The sequence below is a fragment of the Tiliqua scincoides genome, chromosome 7, assembly GCF_035046505.1.
Source record: "Tiliqua scincoides isolate rTilSci1 chromosome 7, rTilSci1.hap2, whole genome shotgun sequence".
Taxonomy (NCBI): Eukaryota; Metazoa; Chordata; class Lepidosauria; order Squamata; family Scincidae; genus Tiliqua; species Tiliqua scincoides.
Genome location: NC_089827.1, coordinates 656,805 through 678,423, shown reverse-complemented (window position 1 = coordinate 678,423; position 21,619 = coordinate 656,805). Strand labels below are relative to the sequence as shown.

General features: G+C 46.8%; 1 protein-coding gene and 1 pseudogene across 1 annotated transcript in view; one reads left to right on the top strand and one right to left on the bottom strand.

Moving 5' to 3' along the window:
- Positions 1-18,368, bottom strand: part of SEMA3D (semaphorin 3D) — a 92,460-nt gene extending 74,092 nt beyond the window's left edge. The window contains exons 1-2 of the mRNA XM_066633607.1: positions 18,248-18,368; positions 4,976-5,136 (exon numbers count right to left, since the gene is read on the bottom strand). Coding sequence (XP_066489704.1) covers positions 4,976-5,136; positions 18,248-18,368 — 282 coding nt within the window. The remainder of the gene's footprint in view (positions 1-4,975; positions 5,137-18,247) is intronic.
- Positions 1,666-1,779, top strand: LOC136657671 (5S ribosomal RNA; annotated as a pseudogene).
- Positions 18,369-21,619: the final 3,251 nt, after the last annotated feature.

The window sequence follows — 21,619 nt, the reverse complement described above, 5'->3', positions numbered from 1 at the left end:
AACATGCTTTACGACACCCAGTGCAGTAAAGGTGCTTTATAACACCCAGCACCAGCAGTACACTCATACTGCAGGTGCTGAAGAGATCAGGATAGGGCTCCCAAATCCCCTTACCCTTCCATAAGCCTCCTGCTCCACAACGGGTCTCTTCAGACCTCTGCCAGCTCTGTAGCTGTCGCAAATCTGAGGAGTGAAAGGGGATAGGGAGGCTGCTGACAGAGGGGATAGTACCTGGAGGGTGACATCACCACCTATCTATGGGGAAGGACTTTAAACTGAAGTGGTGCATTTATCGAACATTCAAACTCATTGCCCGCCTTTCTCAACACACGACAACCCCAAGGCAGCCATCAACATTAGGTAAACACACAAAAGTCACAACGAAACACAATTTATGGCTGCCGGGAAGCAAGTCCCATTTAACACAGTGGAGGCTGACTTCAGAGTAGAATGCACAGGACGGGACTGCCCTGCAAAAATAGCTGAAGTCAGAAGAGACTACTCATGAAGGAGCTGATAAAACAGCATATTTTTAAAAGGCTAAGTGGCATTTCAAAATAAAGTTTCCAATTTCCATTTAAAAGATGGGAGTTGCAAAGTGACAGTCTTCCTGAATGCACAGAAGCAGCCACTGGAAGGTGTACTTTGCCTCATATTCCTCTGAGGTGAAGAGGCTCACTGACAGATTGAAGGTGCATTTGGAGCAGAGCTGCACCTGCACAAGATGTCACAACCTCCCTCATCACTTGGTTACTCAAGTAACTACAGTCCTCGAGGGCAGGCAGCAGAATGTGAGAAAAGACTCTACTTAAAAGTGTTGTGCTGAAGACCAGGTTCAGTGATATGAAAGCTGGGCTGCTTTTGGCTCTGTGACGCCTCATTGACTTGCGCCTGTCATCGCTGGATGAAATGGCATCCAGTGACCAAGCAGTTCCTGGCCAAGACAGCGTCGGCTGACAAAGCACATCGCCATCAGATACATCAAAACAAATACCCACATCTCTGGAAAATAACCGCCACGAAATGTGCATTTTTTTGTACTTGAGGTTGCCTCAAATATTGATCTGTTTAAGCATGAGCTGCTAAATTCCACTTCAGTCCACAATTTAGCAAACTCTGATGTGCCCAAGAGTCCTGCTTGCACTGAATAAACCAGTTCATGCTCATTCTGCTCTGTTCGTGAGGACTAACGGAAGTACCCTACTTTTCTGGTTTACATTCAAAGAAGAATAAAGGCCGAGCCAGCCTCCTAGTGCAACTTAACCCGTATTCCAGCATCACAATTTGTGTAAGCACCAGACCAACTAAGGACCTTCCCAAAGATCAAGACAATTCTTCAAATTGATTTAAAAAAAGGTTTGATGCCCATTAGAGAGGTAACAAGTTGTCATTTCTGTCAACAAGGTGGTGATATCTATTGGTCTCTTCCAAGATGGCCAGTACAGAAAGCACTTTACGCAAACACTTATCTATGCCTAATAAGACATTAAATGGAGCTAATTCACAGTAATCTTTCATAATGCAGTTTAGAGTATGTTAAACCAGGGTCTTAGATTATAAATACATTAAAGAGATTTAAAGTTGATTACTTTCTTTATGCTTTTACTGAAACCTAAGAAAGGATCTTTCAAGTACTAGTTTCAGTCTTTTTCCATTTTATTAAACACCATCTGTTACTCTGCACATGCCCAATCTCATCTGATCTTGGAAGCTAAGCAGGGTCAGGCCTGGTTAGTACTTGGATGGGAGACCACCTGGGAATACTAGGTGCTGTAGGCTTATACCATAGTCTTTCGAGACTGAAGGTTGCCAACCAAACACCATCTTATGGTCGTTCTGTGTGTGTGTGTGTTTAATTTGCTATAACATTTGATTTTATCATTCCTGGTAAATTACATGGATAAAAGGAAAATCTGTGTTGTTCATTATTTTGGGAAACTACAAGAAACAGACTCTTAAAAGTGAGGAGAAATGTATTTCCTTGGAAAACATTCTCTCACCAGCAACATAAACCTTAAGAAGAATAATTTACACAACTATTCTACAAAGAGCTTAATTTCTCAACCCCAGACACAAGTTTCATAACCCAGATGTCCCAGGAGCGATCATTCATTATCTAATATCTCAGTGTGTAGGATGGGAGACGAAAACAGACTGTGCTCAAGAAGGTTCCTGGGAATTTATCTCTTCAGCCAGATGTAGTTCAAGCTCCTGGCTGGCTTCGTCTCAAGGTTGGCAGGCTGTCAAAGTGTTGCAGGTCCCTGATAGCAGGCGCATTACTGCAGACCTGAGTGGATCTTACGAGCAATTTCATAGTAATAATTGCAAGGGCTTCTATCCTTGCTTACCCTCCTGAGGAACCTGGTCTCATAAAATAGGCAACTACTCGTATTTCAAGATAAATATTTTAGATGCCCTAAGATTTTTTTTGTCCATATGCTATGTAAGAATGACTCCTACCTAACCATAGCCTACTACATTACTGTGGTAATGTATTAACTTGGGGGAATAATTTTGTGGGCAAACTGAATAGGCCACAAGATGGATGGGCTGTAACCACCTGTGACATAGATGCAGCTGTCCTTTCATTTTTAATGTTAATAGAGAAAGGTTCGGCGTGTTACTAACATACCACTATAACTGGATTGGTTTAGATAATGCATAGGTCAATGCTTCCCTACACAGTCGCTCAAGTTGAGTGATTGCCTCTGCATACTGACCTACGTTCATGAGATTTATGAGACTTGAGTGAATTCAGATTTGAGGAAGCCTAAACAATTCAAAGGCTTCTATTTGGTCCACAGACCCAGTTCCCACTTCAAAGGACCCTGTCCATCCTAAAGGTGTCAGAGTCCCCTCTTCCAGTCATCACACTGCAGAACCATTTGAACCAGTGATCACTGGCAGGAAGACATTTCATATGCTAATGTGCTGCTTTGGTTCAGAGAGGATACCTGCAAGGGATGGATTTTGTCAGTCGACTGTGAATTCCAAGGAGCACAAAGGACCCCCTTCAGACCCTGGTCGCTCCCACTGCGTGCGGTTTCCTCACACAGAGGAAGGCCTGGAGCAGAGCCTCATGGCACTGCGCCAATGCAAACCAAGGCCAGCCTAAACACAGCACAGCACAAACACCACATTCTGACACTTATGTGCTACTGGGGAGTACCTGGCTAGCACTGCAGCCTTTTAAGTGAGCTTGATATACACAAAAGCAGCAGGGATGGCAGGTATATTGTGATCAGGCCGCAGCTACAAAGAGCAACGAAAGGGAATGACAGGCAGGCAGAAGCTCAGAAAGCCAGACCTATAAATCCACACGGGAGCGCTTAAATAGGCAGGCCATTTGCCAAAAGGACCCAAGCGCCCCCGCAGATCCCAGCGGGATTGCTACAGAAGGGGAACCATTCCAAGGAGTGGCTTACCTTTTAGAGCACTTCAAAATATGTGGCTCTGTGGAGATGCCCCATGATCAGCCTCACAGAGGAGCTTATCAGAAATAGACAGGCTTGGCTGCAGAACCATAAACAGAGGCTGCAATTTCTTCCCTTGAGTCACTAACCACAGGCAAAAAAAGCCAAGCTGAGGATCCCACTCCAATGTTTGTTGACTTGCTATTGGAAGTGCTGCAAACATCCGTGCAGCAGGAGAATATGCTGGGTGCACATCTGAAGTCGCTTTGGCATGAAATGTAGAATGACGCTTGAGAGCAAGAAGGGAGCATGGCTCAGCAGTCTGGCTAAGAGAAGCAGCACAGGTTTCTTTAAAAGCCCCCCCCCCCCCAGCAGCCTGACACTTCTACTCTGGCTCTTAAGAGGTGCAGGTGCGTCACTTGGCTAAAACACAGCGGCCGCAAACAGAAGCCAGGATGTCATAGTTGTGATTTTCAAAAATATTTTCAATCCGGTGTGGGTTGAATCCACAGGTATGGGACACCTGCATACGGCAGACCCAGGCACATCACTGGGAATTAAAAAAAACCTCAGCCTTAAGTCCAGTAAATCCTTTTAAAAAAACCTAATCCTTAAGTTTCCGCTGTAATGTATCTTATGCTCAAACGGCCCTGGATACCTATAATCATTGGCCAAGGAAGGCTTGTTATCAAGACCTTGGAGAAAGATTAAAGAGTCTCACTAGACTCCCAACATTGCAAGCATGATGATGCTCACAGACACCCCACACACTACGCTGGAAAAATTGTTTTTAAAAGTGTGACAAGATGATAACGTCAGGCGCAAATGTTTTGACCAATTAAACCTGTGGGTAGTGGGTAGGTGTAACTGAGAAAAGAACCTGGTTAAATGGGAAATAACTTCATTTGGAGCTTGTGAACTTAATGCATGATAAGAAAGGAAAGAGGTGTTGCCATTTGCTGGCCTCCAAATTAAAGGCGTGGTAGGTATGTGCAAGCTCCTGGTTTTAGAGGTAGGCTACCTCAGATTGCCAGATGCAGGGGAGGGCACCAGGACGCCAGTTGTGTCTCGTTGCCTTGTGTGCTGCCTGAAGCACTTGGTGGGCCGTATAGGAAGCTGGACTAGGTGGGCCTTTGGCCTGATCCAGCAGGGCTGATGTTCTTAAGACAGGACAGGAAGGGCCATTGCTCTGGGGTAAAGCTGTGCTTTCCTGAAGGAAGTCTCGGTCCCTGGCATTTTCAGACAGAGCACAGAGGAACCCCTGGCCAGAATCCTGACATGCTGCTGCCAGCCTGTGCTAGAGAGACCAACACTCTGACATGGGAGTAAAGCAACTTCCTTCATTCCCAAACCCAAGTGGTTTTTGTCTAAGGAGATTGCCTTGCTGCTCCAAGAGGTCACGCTTGCTGACAGTCAGTGTATTAAAAGCAAACCATCGACAGGAGGCTAAGAGATTATGTACTTGCAGTGATGCATCACATACTTGTTGCCAACGGGAGGGCAGGGAGGCTACAAACAAATCCACTGGGCAACCTGTACAGACAGTCCACGAGTTAACTGACCTTCTTGATGTTTTTGTTTAACTCCACCAAGTTGATCAGAAAAATGTGGTCCTTCGCGCCGAGCAGCAGCTGACCCCTCTCTTCATCCAGCAGCAGGGTCCGAAAATCCAGCCCCTCCGCCGAGCCCAGGAATGGGACGCAGCTGTTGGAAAGCAGCAAGTCTGGGAGAGAAGGAAGAAATCTTTATGATCAAAAATGTATACACAAGGCCCACGGCTGCCTTCTACAAACATATGCACCAGCAGGAGCTCTGCTGGGTAGGATAACTGGAGCACACTGCAGTTAGTCCTGGAGTGCGCATAATACAGTCTTTATAATGTGCACGCACGTCTTTGCTCTCCATATAGACGGGCCAGCCAAGTTTGCTTAATGTAAATGCTACATATGATAAATTTCAGATGTTTGAGAGCTGCAATTTACATTCTTGAACACTAAACTTATGTTTTAATCCAGTGGATTCTCAGTTCATACCTTTATAAATAATTATAAAGCTTGGATATTTCTTATTTACCTTTTATAATAATTGTGATGCAAAAAGGGGGAGGGGCTCAGCCAACCTATTTCCAAGAGCTGTGCATTTGACATCCAAGAGCTGCTTACATTTTGCAACACTATTTATAATATCAAAATAGGATAAAAGTCAGGCATCCCAGGCCCTTGGCAAGGACTCAATGTCTGAATAAAACAAGCCATCTGACTGTGCAAAAATTTCATCATCATCATCATCCAAAATTAGTATTTTCCAAAATATAAGGATGTTTGTATTTGGTTGTTTCATCCAAGTCATCCATTTTGCATAGAAGGTAACAGCTGAAAAAGTTTGCATGAAAAACTAAACGTGTCCTTGGCAAGCTTAGAAAACTGAAGTCAGCCACATGCTGACATTAAACACTGCTTTCAACCAATTCAATTTAAGTGGCATGTCTTTTTAATCATATATCATATATCACAGTGTCCATCAGCCTTCTACAAAACAGGAATTTCTCATTCAACAAGAAGGCAGGAACATCCCAGAGGACACATTAGTAAAGATAAACCTAGTAGGTGTTTCCAGGCTCTCAATGATTACGCTGCTCCTAAAGAAAAACACTATTTTTTCACCACTACTGTGGGAAAATAGTTTTATAATAATTTCCATGATGCAAGATATGGTTCTGGTACAACCATTAACTGTTCTGTCTTTCTGGGTGGGGTGTGTGTGGGGATCTGTTTCCCACCTAATTGCCAAATAACGTAACTATGCAAGTGAGTTGAAGAAGACCACAAACCACTAGCCAGTTTCTAGCTGACCACCTAGACATCAATTTTCAACTAGTGTGCTTCAAAAGGGCCACAGGGGTGCTGCAGAAGTTTGGAGCACAGCATTGAAAATAGCTGAAAAATTCTTCAGGGTTCTGCAGCTCAGTTTTCAGGGCAACTGGCAGTATTTATTTATTTTTCACATTTTTATCCCACCCTTCCTCCAAAGAGCTCAGGGTTGCTTTGCTCCTTTTGTCCTCACAACAACCCTGTGAGGTAGGTGAGGCTGAGAGAAAGTGACTGGCCCAAGGTCACCCAGGAAGCTTCACGGCTGAGGAGGGATTTGAACCTGGATTTTCCAGGTCTAAGTCCACCTCCCAAACCATTACACCACCCTGGCTGTCGGTAGTAACAAATTGTCCCTCTTCCTCTGATGGCTCTTGCGGTGTGGAAGAAGAGAGACAGACAATATGTTACTACAGACAGTTGCCCTAGAAACAGAGCTGCAGAACTCAGACGAGTTTCCTGGAAGCTGGAACTGACAACATAGACGGCAAAGATCATAGAAAAGACCACAGAGGTCATGAGCAGAAAAGTGCTGAGAATCACAGACCGGCATCTGCCAACTGCTGAGCTTACTGCAAAGAATGCTCAACAAATTAAACTGTGATGTGATCCAATGAGGCTCTGCTTATACTGTCTGCACAACCCAATAATACACAAAACAAAGTGGTTTGCATTATAATGGACTATAATTTTTTGTGAGGTCACCACCCCAGTTATACCTGCAATGGGGTTCTCGTTCCATAAGCAGTGACAAGAGTAGAGCTGCAGCTCAGCACTGCACTGTGGAGAATCAGCTGCAATCTTCAACTGGAAAAGCTAACACAATCCTAAATACAAGACAACCTTTAAACAGCAAGATTTTTCGCACACGTGCATTTGGGTGGAAATACGATGAACTAAGAATGGTTTTTATTGTTTGTTTGCTGCCTAAATAGGAAGATACTCTTAAGTGTATCTCAGAATTTCCTGAAGGTGTGCTTTTTCTGAGTTAAAAATGGACAGGATCCATTTTTCTCCCAAAATCCACTGCTTCTCCCAAAAAGGTCTGCTTCCAGACTGTGCAAAAGTCAGATTCCATTCCCCAGATGTGGAGCTGTGAGTACTTCCGGATTAGCCTTTATTCTGGGCACACCTCCTGATGAGAGGCAAGCAGCAGCCCTTCGGAGGGTGGGCAATGAACAGTGTTTTAGGCTTGAGAATGAATGACCCAGTATGGAAATGGGGCAAAATCCCCGCACTGCAGAGACACTGATTAAAGGTGGCAGTGCCAACAGCAGTCACAGTCAGGAGAGGCCGAAAGGAACTGATTTGGGGAGAAGCAGCAGCCAGGAGACAAGGATGCCATGCCATGCCCAGCCATCTTGGCCGAGGACTCCTTGACTGCATTGCCTGTTTCCAGCACACAAAGAGAAAACAACAGGAAACCATGAAGATACCATCTGCCTTGCCCGGAGTTGATCTAGCACAGCATGGCCTATTCTGCCCTGCAGCCACTTTCCAAGATCTTAATCAGAGGCCTTCCCAAATCTACATCCTGAAATCCTTTCAACTCAAGCAGAAGACTGAGCCTGTGTTCACCCAGAACAGATGCTCTGCCACTGAACAACAGGCTCTCACAGCAGTCACGTAACATGTCAGTCACATCACGGCGACCATAATGCAGGAGGCTCCGTGGCTGTAGTCAGAGGGGAGCAAGGAAGAGTGAAGCTCTGGAACTTCACCCCCACAGCAGGAGTGGCGACATCATCACCAGACCAGCTCAGGTGAGCTCTTGGAAATTTCTGTTCAGAAGACCTGAGCCACAAGGAAGCATCAAGCTCTACCCAGCAGAAGGCAAACTGAGAAATATGCCTAGAGATGTGTGAGAGTGTCTAAGCCATCCCTTTTCCAAGGGCTGCTCTGAGAGAAAGTACGTAGCTCAGGTCAACATTAAGGCTACAATCCTATGCAATCTGTATCTGGGAGGAAGGCGTTTTGAACACAGCGGGACTTACTTGTGACTTACATACACAGGCCTGTTCTGTAATATACAAGTTTATATTTTTTGGTATTTTTTTTAATTCCATGTTCCATTCTTTATACATTTTTTTTAAACTGTTGCAACTCACTTTAAGAGTTCCGGATTACATGAACTACTGAAGGTCTTGAAATGAAGCTTCAAAGTAGAAATAAAAGACTGAAGAAAACCTCTAAGCAATTTAATTTCTTTGTTTTGTTTTCAAATTAATGGGGCCTGGGTACAGTGGCACGGATCAGTGTGCGCCCACTGGTCACATACTGGTCAACAAGTCACACATTACACCACTGTTAAGCTCAATGTAAGAAGTCAAGCAAAGATTACGTAACTACGTACAAAAGGTCTCATGCTGGGGAACCAGCTGTTCTCCTGCAGTCTGATCTGGGGCAACTACCAACACTCAAACACAAGCAGCTTCTAGTTCACATCTATTTCTGCTGTCTTTAATTAATGAGCAATTGCCTGGTGCACAGATTAGATGTAAAGTTGCACACACTGTTACAAAGGTGCACTGTTATTTATACATATACGGAGACAACAAAGACGCCCCATCACCATTTTAATAGAATACACCTGTGATTAAGTGATACTCATGAGAAGTGAGGTTAACATTGTATTTAGTTTTCCCCAATATCCCTGAAATCATATGATTTCCCCGAATTGATGTCTCCAAAACGTGTTTGCATGACATCATCACCCAGCAATGCAACAACTCTACCTGTTGACAGGCCTTGGTGCTGCTCATTATGAAGTTCTGATCCGGCTTAGCACTGCTTCTGATAAAGAAACTGGTTCGTGCCAAAATGATAAGATGAGTTCAAAGCGCATTCCTAAGTAGGAACATCCTTCACTAACAGGTGTTCCTTTTTCAGTTCGCACAAATGAAAAGGTCACGCAGAGGATATACAGATTTCATAATGTTTTAGAAAAGCTGGTAGCGGACAATTCAAGATGCGGCCATCTCAGGTTCACTAACATCATAACAACCCTCTTGGTCCTCACAGTTTCTCTGGCACTAACCAATGTGGACCTGGTAGATATGGCAGGAGGAGGAGGAGGAAGGAAGTGGTCAGCAGCAATGGGAATTCAAGCCTTTTATCAGGTATAATTTGTAGGAATTTCTTTTGAAGAAAGCAAGAGTTCAATGAACTGAGTCTCCAGGCTTGTGTGTATTTCAACCCACCCACTGCTGTCAGTCTCCAATCTCTCTCCTTGGGAGAGACAGAGAATTGCATCCAGCTCTGTGATTCAGACCACTGAAGAAGGGAACTGGCCTGATTCCTTTCACCCACAAACTCAAAACAGAGGATTTGAATTTGGGCATTCAACGCATTGACGGGGGCTCCAACACCCCGTACCATAACATGCCCCAAAGGGCACTGCTCCGCAACCTCAAGTTAGAAAGAATTAACACAAATCTGCTCTTGGAACATAAAGGATTAAGGCCTAGCGGAACGGAAAGAAATGTCTACAAACAAGCATCCCAAAGCAACACTTTTCTTCTCACTGTGCACTGACCTCTGAGGTCTTCTCTAAGGTCTTTGCCTCTCATGATGTCACTTCCAGCTTCTCGGAGATTCCTGCAGGTTCTGTGGCTCCGTTTCTAGGGCAAGTGTCTGTAGTTATCAATTGTCTGTCCTGGAGCCAGTGGAAAGAGAGGGACAGACAATTCCTGGCTACAGACAGTTGCCCACAGAACCTGGTTTTTCAGCTATTTCCAACCATTGTGGGCCAGACTCCCGTGGCACATCTGTGGACCTTTCACAGCACAACAATGTGCTGCGGCACACCAGCTAAAAATCACTGGAGTAGGGAATGCTAAAGCTCTGAATCACAGTCAGAAAACAGCAAATGCTCGGTTGGATCCTGAACACTAGGAGCAGAGGAAGGAGAATTCAGAACAGATGGGAAAGAAGCCCGGCTGCTTCTCCATATTTTGGAAGGTGCACTGGCTTATTTCCAAGTAAGTCTGACGGAGGCCGGGGATGGTGGTGGTTTCCACTGGTCACTGGTTATAATGATCAAAGTTATCCAGAGACAAACATGATCTGCAGATATTCCAGGAAATGCAATTTGTTTGTTGTTGAGGCACAGATCTCGTATTACTCAGGAGAAAAGCCAACTGTGTTTAAGGTTAGCTATTCAGATAGAATGAGAGAAAATAGCCGCAGTTCTCCGAGGCTCAGGAGAAGCTCATCTTTTCATCCGTGGCATTTTCTCCATATTCTTCAGCAGCCTACGGCACATTTCAGTGTGTGATGCACAGCCCGTCCCAATGCAGCACAGGTGAGCAGCCCTGCTGGTGAGAACAGGTGGAGCCGGGCCATCAGCACTTCCCTGGAGGCCGTTTTCTGAAACAAAGAGGCTGGATGCCGCAAACAGGAGAGCAGCCAAGAAACAGAACCGCATTGTGCAATGATGCGCAGTGCTTCTGGCAGAAAGAGTGCTGTTGGCAGGTTGCTTGGTCTTCGGCAAATTGCAGCTCCCCTGCCCACCTTCTGCTGGCACGAACCCCCGGCCAGTGCTGGATCCAGCCACCCTCTGACACAGAATGACCACATAAAGACAGGCGGGGCGACACAGTGAAGTCACATTGTTCCTTCACAGAGGATGGAAAGTGGCAAGGAGCTCAGGTGTCCTGCTGTGACACACACTCGCAACTATTCCACCTGCCTCTGGGAAGAGCTGCTCCACTGAATTCCAAAAAAGAAGGGAAGAACTGCTGGCTCAGCCCTTCCCAGACAACTCACAAGACCGCTCTGCAGCCTCCACTAGAGGCTCTCCATGCAGAAGGATCACAACCAGGGCCTGCATAACACGGATTCTGGGCAGTGACCCAGGCCCCAACCTCCTTGCCGCTGTCACTCCTTCCCCAGGCAGTCCCAGTTTAAACAAACAAGAAGTGTGGCCTCTGCTGGGATTGCTCTCCACGCGCACCACCCTTCCCGCTTTATTCAACTGGACCCTGGAGAAAGCTGGCAACAAAGTGGATTGCTGTCTTTGGTGTATGGCTTATGTGCTGATCAACCTAATAAACCTGAAACTTGATTGCTGTCTTCAGCGTATCCAAGTGTTGCTTTTGGGGTTGGGGGTGGCAGTGCCAAACACCTCCAACTCCTGCCTTGGGGACAAAAGAGATGGGTGAGAACAAAGCAGCAGCAAAGGGCAACAGTGAAACTTCTCCTCCTCAGACCCGACCTGCCATCAGACCATAATCCTTAGTGCCCCCCCCCAGCAACACTGTGCCTGTAAGAATGAATTCTTTTGATCAGAGACAAGCAGAACAGATTCTGATGAACACACAGGCCTAGACATGAACTTAGAACTGTCCCTGCTTTCACAAGGACTTTGATGTCAGTTTCCTTTAAAATAAATCTGTCCTCTGCTACGGAGGCAGAAGAGCCATAGAACCCCTTCTTCTGGAAGACAGGGTGGGTTAACTCACTCAAAGCACAAAACGTCTCCTTCTGAACATGCAGGGCTCCCCCTCTGAGGTTGCATTTCATGTCCAAGCTAGTCTTGACCAAAGGCACAGCTGGACAAATAAAATTCAAAAACTGCTGTTGTTGTTATTGCAGAGATGATTAAATGCTCTTTTGTGACTTCACATTCCTGGTGAAAAAAACACTGGCCCAGTTCACAAGTGCCAGCCAGCCAAGCTAAACAATTAGTGTTCAACATCGCAAATGAAAATGTATCCGAACTGAAACATTTGTTATGACAAAGAAGACCTGGGGCCGTGGGCCGCACAGGTTCCCTTGTTCCTCAGCAGCTTATCTTTCCTGCGGGGCTGCCAAGTAAAGCAAAGGCATCCTTGGACTAAAGTAGCAAAAACTGGACCTTTTCTTGTAGAAAAGAAATAGAAACTGTCCACATGAAAGTTACAATCCAGTAACTTAATCCAGTGTAAACTCTACGCAATTCTTCAGAACACACAAGATGGAAACAGGCACTACAGCATTATGTCACTGAAAGGATCAAGATTAGGATGGAAAGAAGCAACTAAGAAAGCAACAACGACACTCCACAGGACTCTGGGTTGTGAAGACCAGCCCAACTCTGAATACTTCTCTATTAATTTACCAAGGTTGCAATCCTAAACACAACTTCCTGGGAGTAAGTACCAACAAATGCAATGTAACTTACTTCTGAGTAGACAAGCAGAGGATTGTGTTCCAGTTTGCCAGAATCGAGCACATTCATTCTGGAGATACAAGGAAATGGGCTTATCTATCACAGGCCTGGCAAACTTGGGACCCACCAGGTTGAACTCAACCCACCAAGGGCTTGATAAGCCTGTCTTGGCACCTGCCTGGAGCCAGAGGTGGTTCTGATTGCCCAAAGCAGCAACCCTGCAGTTCTGCCCACTAGCCCTGGGCTGGCAGCCATCTAGATCAGTGCCCTTCCCAACACGGAGCGCCTTGCCATCCTCGACTACACTGCAGAAGGTTCCGAACTGGCCAGGCTGGAAGTGGACTTCCTCTGCTCACAGCAACCTCCTCCCCAGTGCCCTCTTCCAGCCATCTCCAGCAGCAGACTGGAGCAGGTCAGTCTCTCCATCCTCACCCTCCTCACATCAGTTTGCCAATGGAGGTGTGCAAGAAGGGGGCAGGGCAGCATCCTGGCAGAAGGTAAGCCAGAGGAAGTGACAGCTGGGCCATGTCAGGTGGGCAGGACCCCCACTCCACTAGGTCACCCCCCCCCAACCTGCTGCTGGAAATGGCTATTTCAGCTGGTGTCGCTGCTCTGCCACCTCTCCCTAGTACTGCCACACCACAGGGTTCTCCAGGTCTGGCACCGGAGGCAGGCAAAGCTGGGAATCTGCCAGAACCCACCAGCAAGTGCCAAAGTTCCCACCTTTAAATATTCTCCAGGCATAGGAAGTGGGAAGAAACGAGGGACCTGGTCTTGGACCAGCTACTATCCCACTTCAAAAATGGGCCTTCCTTTCCTGATGGGCACCTTGTGGGCCCAGCACAGACACTGCTGTGGAGAGCTGGGCAGCTCAGCTGAGCTTGGAGTCCATCACGCTTGCTGCCGTCTCCTTTCTCCCTGCACAAAAAGTTACAGTGGGCAGAGGAAGCACACAGCTCAGGCAAGCTTACTCAACTTCCTATGGAGTTCCCAAGACTGCTATCCTGGTTTGCCCAAGTCCATCCTTTCAACTGGATCACCCAGTGTGCATGGTTCCAGAGGTGGTTCTGGGACTGCCACTGCCCAGAGTCGGCAACTCCCATCAAGCACAGCGGGCTCTGAGTTCATGCGGGCTCTGCGTTCTCACTGGTCCACCCACCTGCAGGAGTCAGTAACCAGGTGTTGTCCACACAATGCATGGGAGATCGGGTGAAAGGGGAATGCCACAAAGGCATCTTGATTGGAGCTCACAAATTCCTGGAACCAGCCCTGAGGCTGACAAGCTCCAGGCAGGAAAAAACATGTGGGGGGGGGATTCCTGAATGGTCTGCCACAGCACCGCTGGCTGTCTCAGGGAATTCACAGGGACGCCACAGGGGATTTTAAATCTTGGATGTAAACACAACAACAGGAGCCATTAAAAATGCAGTTTTCCTAGTGTGTTGGCAACCTTCAGTCTCAAGAGACTCTGGTATCGCACTCTGAAAGGTGGTTCTGGCACAGTGTCTAGTGTGGCTGAAAAGGCCAATCCAGGAGTGACAATCCCTTCCACACCAGGAGCAAGTGCAGTCTGTCCCTGGTCTGTCTCCCTGGCTATGGGCCTTCCTTCTTTGCCTCTTAGCCTCAGTCTGTTGGCCAAGTGTCTCTTCAAACTGGGAAAGGCCATGCTGCACAGCCTGCCTCCAAGCGGACCGCTCAGAGACCAGGGTTTCCCACCTGTTGAGGTCCACTCCTAAGGCCTCCAGATCCCTCTTGCAGAGGTCCTTGTATCGCAGCTGTGGTCTACCTGTAGGGCGCTTTCCCTGCACGAGTTCTCCGTAGAGGAGATCCTTTGGGAATGCCTGGGAACCTCTGGCTGATGGGCTCAGCATTTCGGTTAAGTGGGTCACAAGCTGATCTCCAGCCAACCAAGTGACAATTCCCCTCAAGCTGCTATTTCTGTTCAGTTACTGGGCAGTGCTCGTTCTGCGTTTTTTCACTCAGATTCTGTTCCCCTTCAGTCAGGAAAACAACCTGCATCCCTGAATGCCACGTGATGGGAGAGATTCGGAGCAGGGATGGAAACGTCTCCTGCATTCCTGGGCACTTGCACTGCATTCCTTTTTCTGGAGGCAACATCAAACCTGTCAGCAGTCGCTTCGAGTAGGGCTGAAAACTCTCTCCCTTCCAGTCACCTGCACAGAATATGCAGATGCTCAGACAAACCGGTGGATCTGGTCCCCCAAGACCCTATTCCATGAGACAGAGCAGCACCCCTTCAGCAAGTCAGATGCGGAAGTGGAGACCATATGCTTAGCCCCGACCCTGGTGGCCTGAGCTACTCCGTGCTTCCCAACAACTCACTGCTGGAGACTCTTCTTCAGCTGTACGTTCTACTTAACTGCACAATCCAGGAACAGACTCCCCTGCAGGAGCTTCCCAGGCACCATGGGTGAGCCAGCACAAATCCTACGTATATTTTGAATATTTATATACTGTTTTTCAACAAATAGTAGTTCTCAAAGCTATTTACATAACAAAATAAGTAAAAGAATGGTTCCCTGTCCACTAAAGGGCTCGCAGTCTGCGGTACATCTACTCAGAAGCCAGCTCCATTGAGTTCAATGGAATCTACTGCCAGGTAAGTGTGCATAAGGTTGCAGCCTTAAATGCTTAATTCTACAATAGATCTGGAAGGACTTACAGAATGGGTGCCACTCAAAATGTATCCAGCAGCTTTTACTATCTGCAGAAAGTCAGGGAAGGAGGTAGTGGAAAGGAAAGCAAACCTCGGTCTCTCTCTAGGTCTACAGGCCTGCATTTATGTGCACTTGCACTCGGTTCAAGAGGCATCTCTCACTTGTTTAAGTTTGTGGCTGCTAAAAAGGGTCAAAGAGCCCCCCACCTCTCCCAAAGGTCAACAGGCAGCATTTCGGAAGGCAGCAGAAACGAGAGACCGTCCCTGATAAAGCGAAAGCAACGGCTCCCCCTCCCCTTTAAATATATTAGAAAAGGGAAGAGTGAACATTCCCAAGATTATGATGGCCATTTCAAAATGCATAACAGCACCAAATAAAGCAGGAAAAGTTTAAACACCACCAGGTCTTGTAAACGCTGCCTAATCTCCTCCCTTGCCTTAAATGGGGACAGAGAAGCGCCGGGAAAGGCGCTCAGCCCGGTGGGCCAAGCTGAGCATTCACCCATCGGGCGCTCAGTTCTTAATTCACAGCTTCTAACGGTACTTTTATTGTTTGTCTTGGTTATAGGAAGGGGGCTCCCCAGCGTGTTTTACAGTGACATTACTCAAGCAGGCATCACTGTGAGGGGAGTTCTGGAAAGTGCCGCACACTTCTGGCAAGGTCATGCGGAGTGGAAGCAGCACGGCTTACTCTAAAGGAAGACACAAAACTGGTTCGGCCCCAGGCAGACCACACAGAATGACATCACGTGGGAGAAGCCCAGAGTCCTTTACTGTTTGCCAGCAAGCATGATATTCTCTAGGATGGGCACTTAGGATAGGAAGGGAAAGAACATGCGCTGTTTTTGTCACATTTGCGCAAACCACCACTTTAGGAGGGAAGCACATTCTTATGTAAAGGAGGCCCCTCCTCCTCTGGTAGGGAAGCAGGCAGGCCGATATGCCAAGAAAGGGAAAAGCAGGACTGGGACACTGCTTCAGGCCCAGGTCTGGCTTCAGTGAGGCCGGAGGCATTTGCCCAGCAGGGCAATTCTGTCAGCCCCAAACGCTGCCTGAATCACACTTCGTTTAGGACTGAATTACACGCGACGGGGTTCGCAAGGCAGCCTTTGACTCAGCCTCCCATCGACAGAGTCCAGTGAAGAACCTCACGTGTTCCTACCTTCAGCGTTCTCTTGCCCCCACTCCAGTTCATTGGCTGTCACTGGAAGGGGGCGGAGAACCGCTGACTGCAACATCACGTCACTCCCTTCATCTCCTAGATGCTCACTGGGAAGACCCATGACAGAGCGGAAGCCAAGCGTCCTTGGGGACATCTAGCAAGTCTCTGCAAGGGAAAGCAAGCCATGCAGGGATCGCGGCAGCCACAGCTGTCCAGCTGTCTCACCCTCTTGTCCCTCCTCTTCTCCATCACCAGCCATTTCCTATCTCAACCTCTGGGACTTTGCCAAGCGAACTTGAAGAATTAGCGTAGGGTATCTTGTGCGGAAGACTCTCCCCTCCCCCATTTTTGACTGAGTCCTCACTGATATTATGAAAAGGGAAAAAAAGGCTGGTGAGTTCAAACTGTTTACACTGTTGTAAAGTTGACAATGGGGGCGATTCTGAAAGGTTATTCTTAGTTCAGCTGCTGGGCAAATGGCTGATGTCACCCAGCGGAGGCTGCCCTGCAGGACAAAAAGGACGGGATAATTGCAAGGAAGAAAAAGCTTCAGACAGTAAAACACAGTCCCCACATTGTGTGTCTGGAAATGGGACACGTCGGGGAAAGGAAGCGGGATGAAAATGGTTCATTATCCCAATTGTGCTGAGCCTCCTCTCCCGTTCCGCCCTGCAAAGGTTTTCTTTGCCTCCACGTGTGGAGACTCACATTTATTGAGATAACGTGTGCTTCCATCCTTACTGAGCAGGGCGGTCATCAGAATTCCGCAAATGCTTCAGCTTGAGCAGGGTGGCCTCCCTGCTCAAGCCTCCCCCAAAATTTGCTTCCAGATTTGCTCTAGGCAACATCTCAAGGCCAACTCCATTCACAGGATCTGACAACAGGCCAACCTAAAAGTCACGCCTTAAGCACCACATCTTCTTTGCGTGTTAAAACTGCTTAAGGACTTGCATATAAATTGCTTCATATGCTGTCTTACTTCTGCACAACATTTTTTATGAATGTTCCAGCCTGTGACTCTGGCCAGGGCTGGAGGTTGTTTGGGATCCAAGGAAGAAGAAAGTCTAAGCCAAGGTTGTCGCAAAGGAGCTCTATCTATCTAAACTTGCAGGAGCACCTCCAGACAGACAAAGGCATCTCCAGGCATAAAAAGTAAAACATTTTGGGCAACTCTATGGGAGATGCAGCCTGCCAGGTCCCTCCACAAGGTCTGAGAGCAAAAGCCTAAGATAATCACAAGATTATATAGGGCAGTTGTTTCTGGAAAAGGCACTAGGATCAGAGTCGCTAGATGGGGTGGAGGTCATTTGTGTTTAGCTCAACTTCTTAGGAAAACTAGACTGGGAAAAAGCTGACAGTCTCCTCCCTCACCCCAGATCAGAGACCATGGAAAGAAAGGAGGGAGCAAACCTGTGTTATCCATTTGTAAAGGTCTAGAGACATTTTTGCTCAAGCGGCACATGGATCTACACTTCAAGAGTCAATTTTCAGAAGAGAGTCAGCACTTCAACCCATTTACTCAACGGGTATACAAAAGAATTCAAAGGACAGGGGATCTTTTCACACCATCCCTGAGGGACTGATTCACTGTCTTAATCACATTTTCAGTAATTCACACCATATTTTTCCACATTAAATTGTTATTGTGCAACATTGCTATTGTTCAGGCAAGCAAATTAATTTCTTTAAGCACTTTTACGATGAAATTATATGCTAAGAGCTTATAAAGCACGTCAGAGCAACTTCATCCCTGTTGCACGACTTTCTCACCCAGTCGCAACCAAGCCGTATTTTGGAAAACAAGCTGCATTCTGGAAAAAAAGTTCTGTTTTTGCACTGAACATTCTAGGGAACATCCAGTTTTACAGTGACGGCAACAGTTCAATATGACATCTGGGTCTATTTTCTTATTTAATACAAATTATCTGTTCATTACACTACGTCAAACAACATGGAAAAGTTGCTTAAGATGTTTACCTTTGTAGGAGAGCTTCAGTCTGGGGACGTTCTGTTTGGACGTTCCAGGGGCTGGTAAGAGCAGCATTCCCCAGGATAAGAGAGCGCAGATGCACTGCATCCTGAAAGTCCTACTTTCCATCTTATCTCCAGATTTTTTTCTTGCACTCATGCTGATTAAACTTCCTTCAGACAATCCACCAGCGATCTGAAAATACACAGCAATTGCCATAATCTTTTACACTGCCATGCGAATTGAATTTGAGAAGACAAACCATGACAAGTGGCTCACGCAGGCATGTGCATTAAATCAGTCAGCACGTGTGCTAAATCAACAAAAAGGAAAGATGGCCAGAAGTAATTTGATATAAACCCCTGCTAAATGGACAAAGAGGCAAGTTTCAAAGCGGTGCTCCCCTTGTATTTAGCGGGGGAGAGCAACTGTCCCTCTCCATCCCAGCATGGCATCTATTCCAGTGGCTGGTGTCCCTTCTGGATATATATATAAAGAGTGAACCCTTTGGAAACAGGAATCCATTGTCTGATTGATTTGTAAACTACTTTGCAAACTCTTCCTGTTGAAAAATGGTATATAAGTATTAACAATAAAAATAAATGAAAAGTTCTGGTATGGATAATTTAGAGGTGAAATGAAAGGAGCCCGGCATAGCTTGATGTGTAAACCAGCCTGGCAATTAGCCACTTTGTGAAGTAAAATTCACATCTGAAACGAATGCTAGACTTCTTCAAGAAAGACTGATTTTAGATGGAGGTTGGGCATTGAGAATCCTGACTCGAGACCATATCATATTCAGGCACATCTATCAAAAAGACAACCATTCTACAAGGTTTTTTTCCCCCTTTAAAAAGTGGCCCAATTTTTTTAAAAGTCCACATATAATGATGTTTCTAACACATTCATTTCTAGCAACACCAATAAGCATAACATTTATCATTGCTCCAAAATAGCCACAGGGCAACAGTTCATAACTGAACTAATTTTCCCCTCAAAAGCAGTGGTTCTAAACCTGTGGAGCAAGTGTCTCCCTCCCCACTCCCCGACTAAAGTTTCAAGGAACAAGAGGTCCTACGGCAGGCAGAGCCAGATGCTCTTGGCAGCCGAGGCTCAGTGCTTCAGACATCAACAGGGCTTGGCTGGGCACTGGCCATGGTAGCCACAGAGAGAAGGGCACAGATGAGAGGCTCTGGGCACAGCCTTCCTTGACCTCCCACATCTCCCCTGACCGGACAGTTTAGGAAGGAACTCCAAGATGTCTGTCCTGTTCCAATTCTTTGCCAGGGCTGCGGTTGGATCAGTGCACCAACATCAGGCATGATGGAAGTCCAATTGGTGGTGAATAGGAATAGGCTCATTCACACATCCCAGGTTTTGTACAAGCCTGAACAACCAGCCCTCACTAACCTCTGGGTTCTCTTCAGCACAAAATGTTTCTGCACCAGTTTAGCCACATTACTCTTCACCAATGGCCGGCCAGCCAGTTGTAAGAATACTTTGGAAAGAACCATTTAGGACAGGAGAGTTATTTTTTTCTGATAGGAAGCAGTGGTGGTTATGTAGAGCTTGGGACAGGACAAGCTATATGTGTGGCAAGTTTTAGACATTTTAACTCCTGCTGACTAGACAAACCCCTCTCCTATTTATCAAATGTCCATCCTAGGGTGCTGCTTCTCCCAGTCCCAGTCTTGGTCAGCTCACAGGACTAAGAGCCTCAGGGCAGTAAATAAACATCCCGTGAAGATTAGCAGTTAAAGATGCCAAAGGTGGCCAGTCAGGGCAGGGGAAGCAACTTGCAGGAGTCGGATTCCGGAATAGGCTCCGGCACAGAGACATGCAGGAAGGAGTCTAGAAGCACCAACATGGTCACAGGCAACTGCACAGCCAACGCTAAGTGTGGCCTCTGGCTCCAGAATGACCCGTTTTCCCCACACTGATCACTGTGTGTTTATGGGAAGCCCATCTCCTTTGTGCTCGTCCCCTTGTCTATTCATTCAGACCTTCTGTTTACTGAGCAGAACACAGCACAAGAGGCCCCATTTATACACCAGGCAGCTGGTCAGCCAGAGAGGGCCAAACAAGTCGGCCTCTCCATTCACAACTTGGCTGCAGTTGGATTTGAATGACCTTCGATGCAACGGCCTGCCCATCTTCTAAGTGCACCAATGAACCTGTGAGCACTTCTAGGAGATTAACACTTCATTAGTCAGTGATGCACTGTGTGACCAACTGATCATGCCCACAAACACCCTTCCTCTGCAATATTTGCAGCTGCAAGGCTTCTCTCTCTCTCCTGGGGTCTCAGGGAAAGCAACCCAGCCCAACAGTTGCTTAATCCAGTAGGAGGAGAGTGGTGTGCAGCAGCAAGCAGAAATGGGGAAAGAAGTCAGGGTGGGGTGATCCACAAACTTATAATGCCACCAGACTCAGCAGGCCAACGGGGAAGGGTTGATGTGGCCTGCAGGGGCCACAGCCTTTTTCTCTTGCATGTGGGCCTCCCAGAGTCAGCTGGTGAGCCTCTGTGGGAAACAGAATGCTGGTTGCCTCCCTTGGACCTGATCCAGCAGGGCTCTTCTTATACGATACCCTCAAATTATCTAATCCACCGAATCAAAGTACCTGATCATTTGTACTGCCCTCTCACCTGAGCAGGTGGGCTTGGGCGGCCAATCAGCTGGCACATGCAAAGCCCAGCAGGGGACTGCCTAGAACCTCTCATTCTTGGGGGAAACAGATCACCAAGTCACAGCCACACAAAGAGACTGTTTTCCCAGCCAGGTGGTCTTTCTGCAACAGGGAGGATTTTAGGGGGGGTGCCTCCTTCCTATTGCACTTCCTGCTGAGGCTCTCCTTCAAGGAAAAATATGCAGGGAAAAAGGAAGCAGCTCAGTCATTCCACTTTCCCTGATCTCCTTTCCCAGCCATGTCAAAATTTCCTGCACTGGTCAAGGCTGAAAGACAGACACAAGCCTTCAATCTTTCCCACCACACTGAGGTTACTGTCACATGATGCACTTATTACAGTCTTGCAGATAAACTCACAAAGGTTACTAGACAACATCTTGCTAGTTCATTTGCCCAATTCATGTTCATTTTAGTCACTGTAGCCTAAGAGAAAACAGGAACCATTAAAAAAAACTTCCTTGCCTACAGGAGATTCTTACTCGCCATAGGCAATCAGAAAAGTGTATTTATAACCCCAGCCAAACTACTGTATAGTGTTTTAGGGAACAGTTGCTTTTGGAATGCTTGAATACCGAGCCCCAGTATTCGGCATGAATACAGAGCCCCAGATTTTACTTTTTCTGTTTGTCTTCACAGATAACCGAAAATGAAATCAAAGATTTTTAGATATAGTCGGATTTAATGAAGTCATA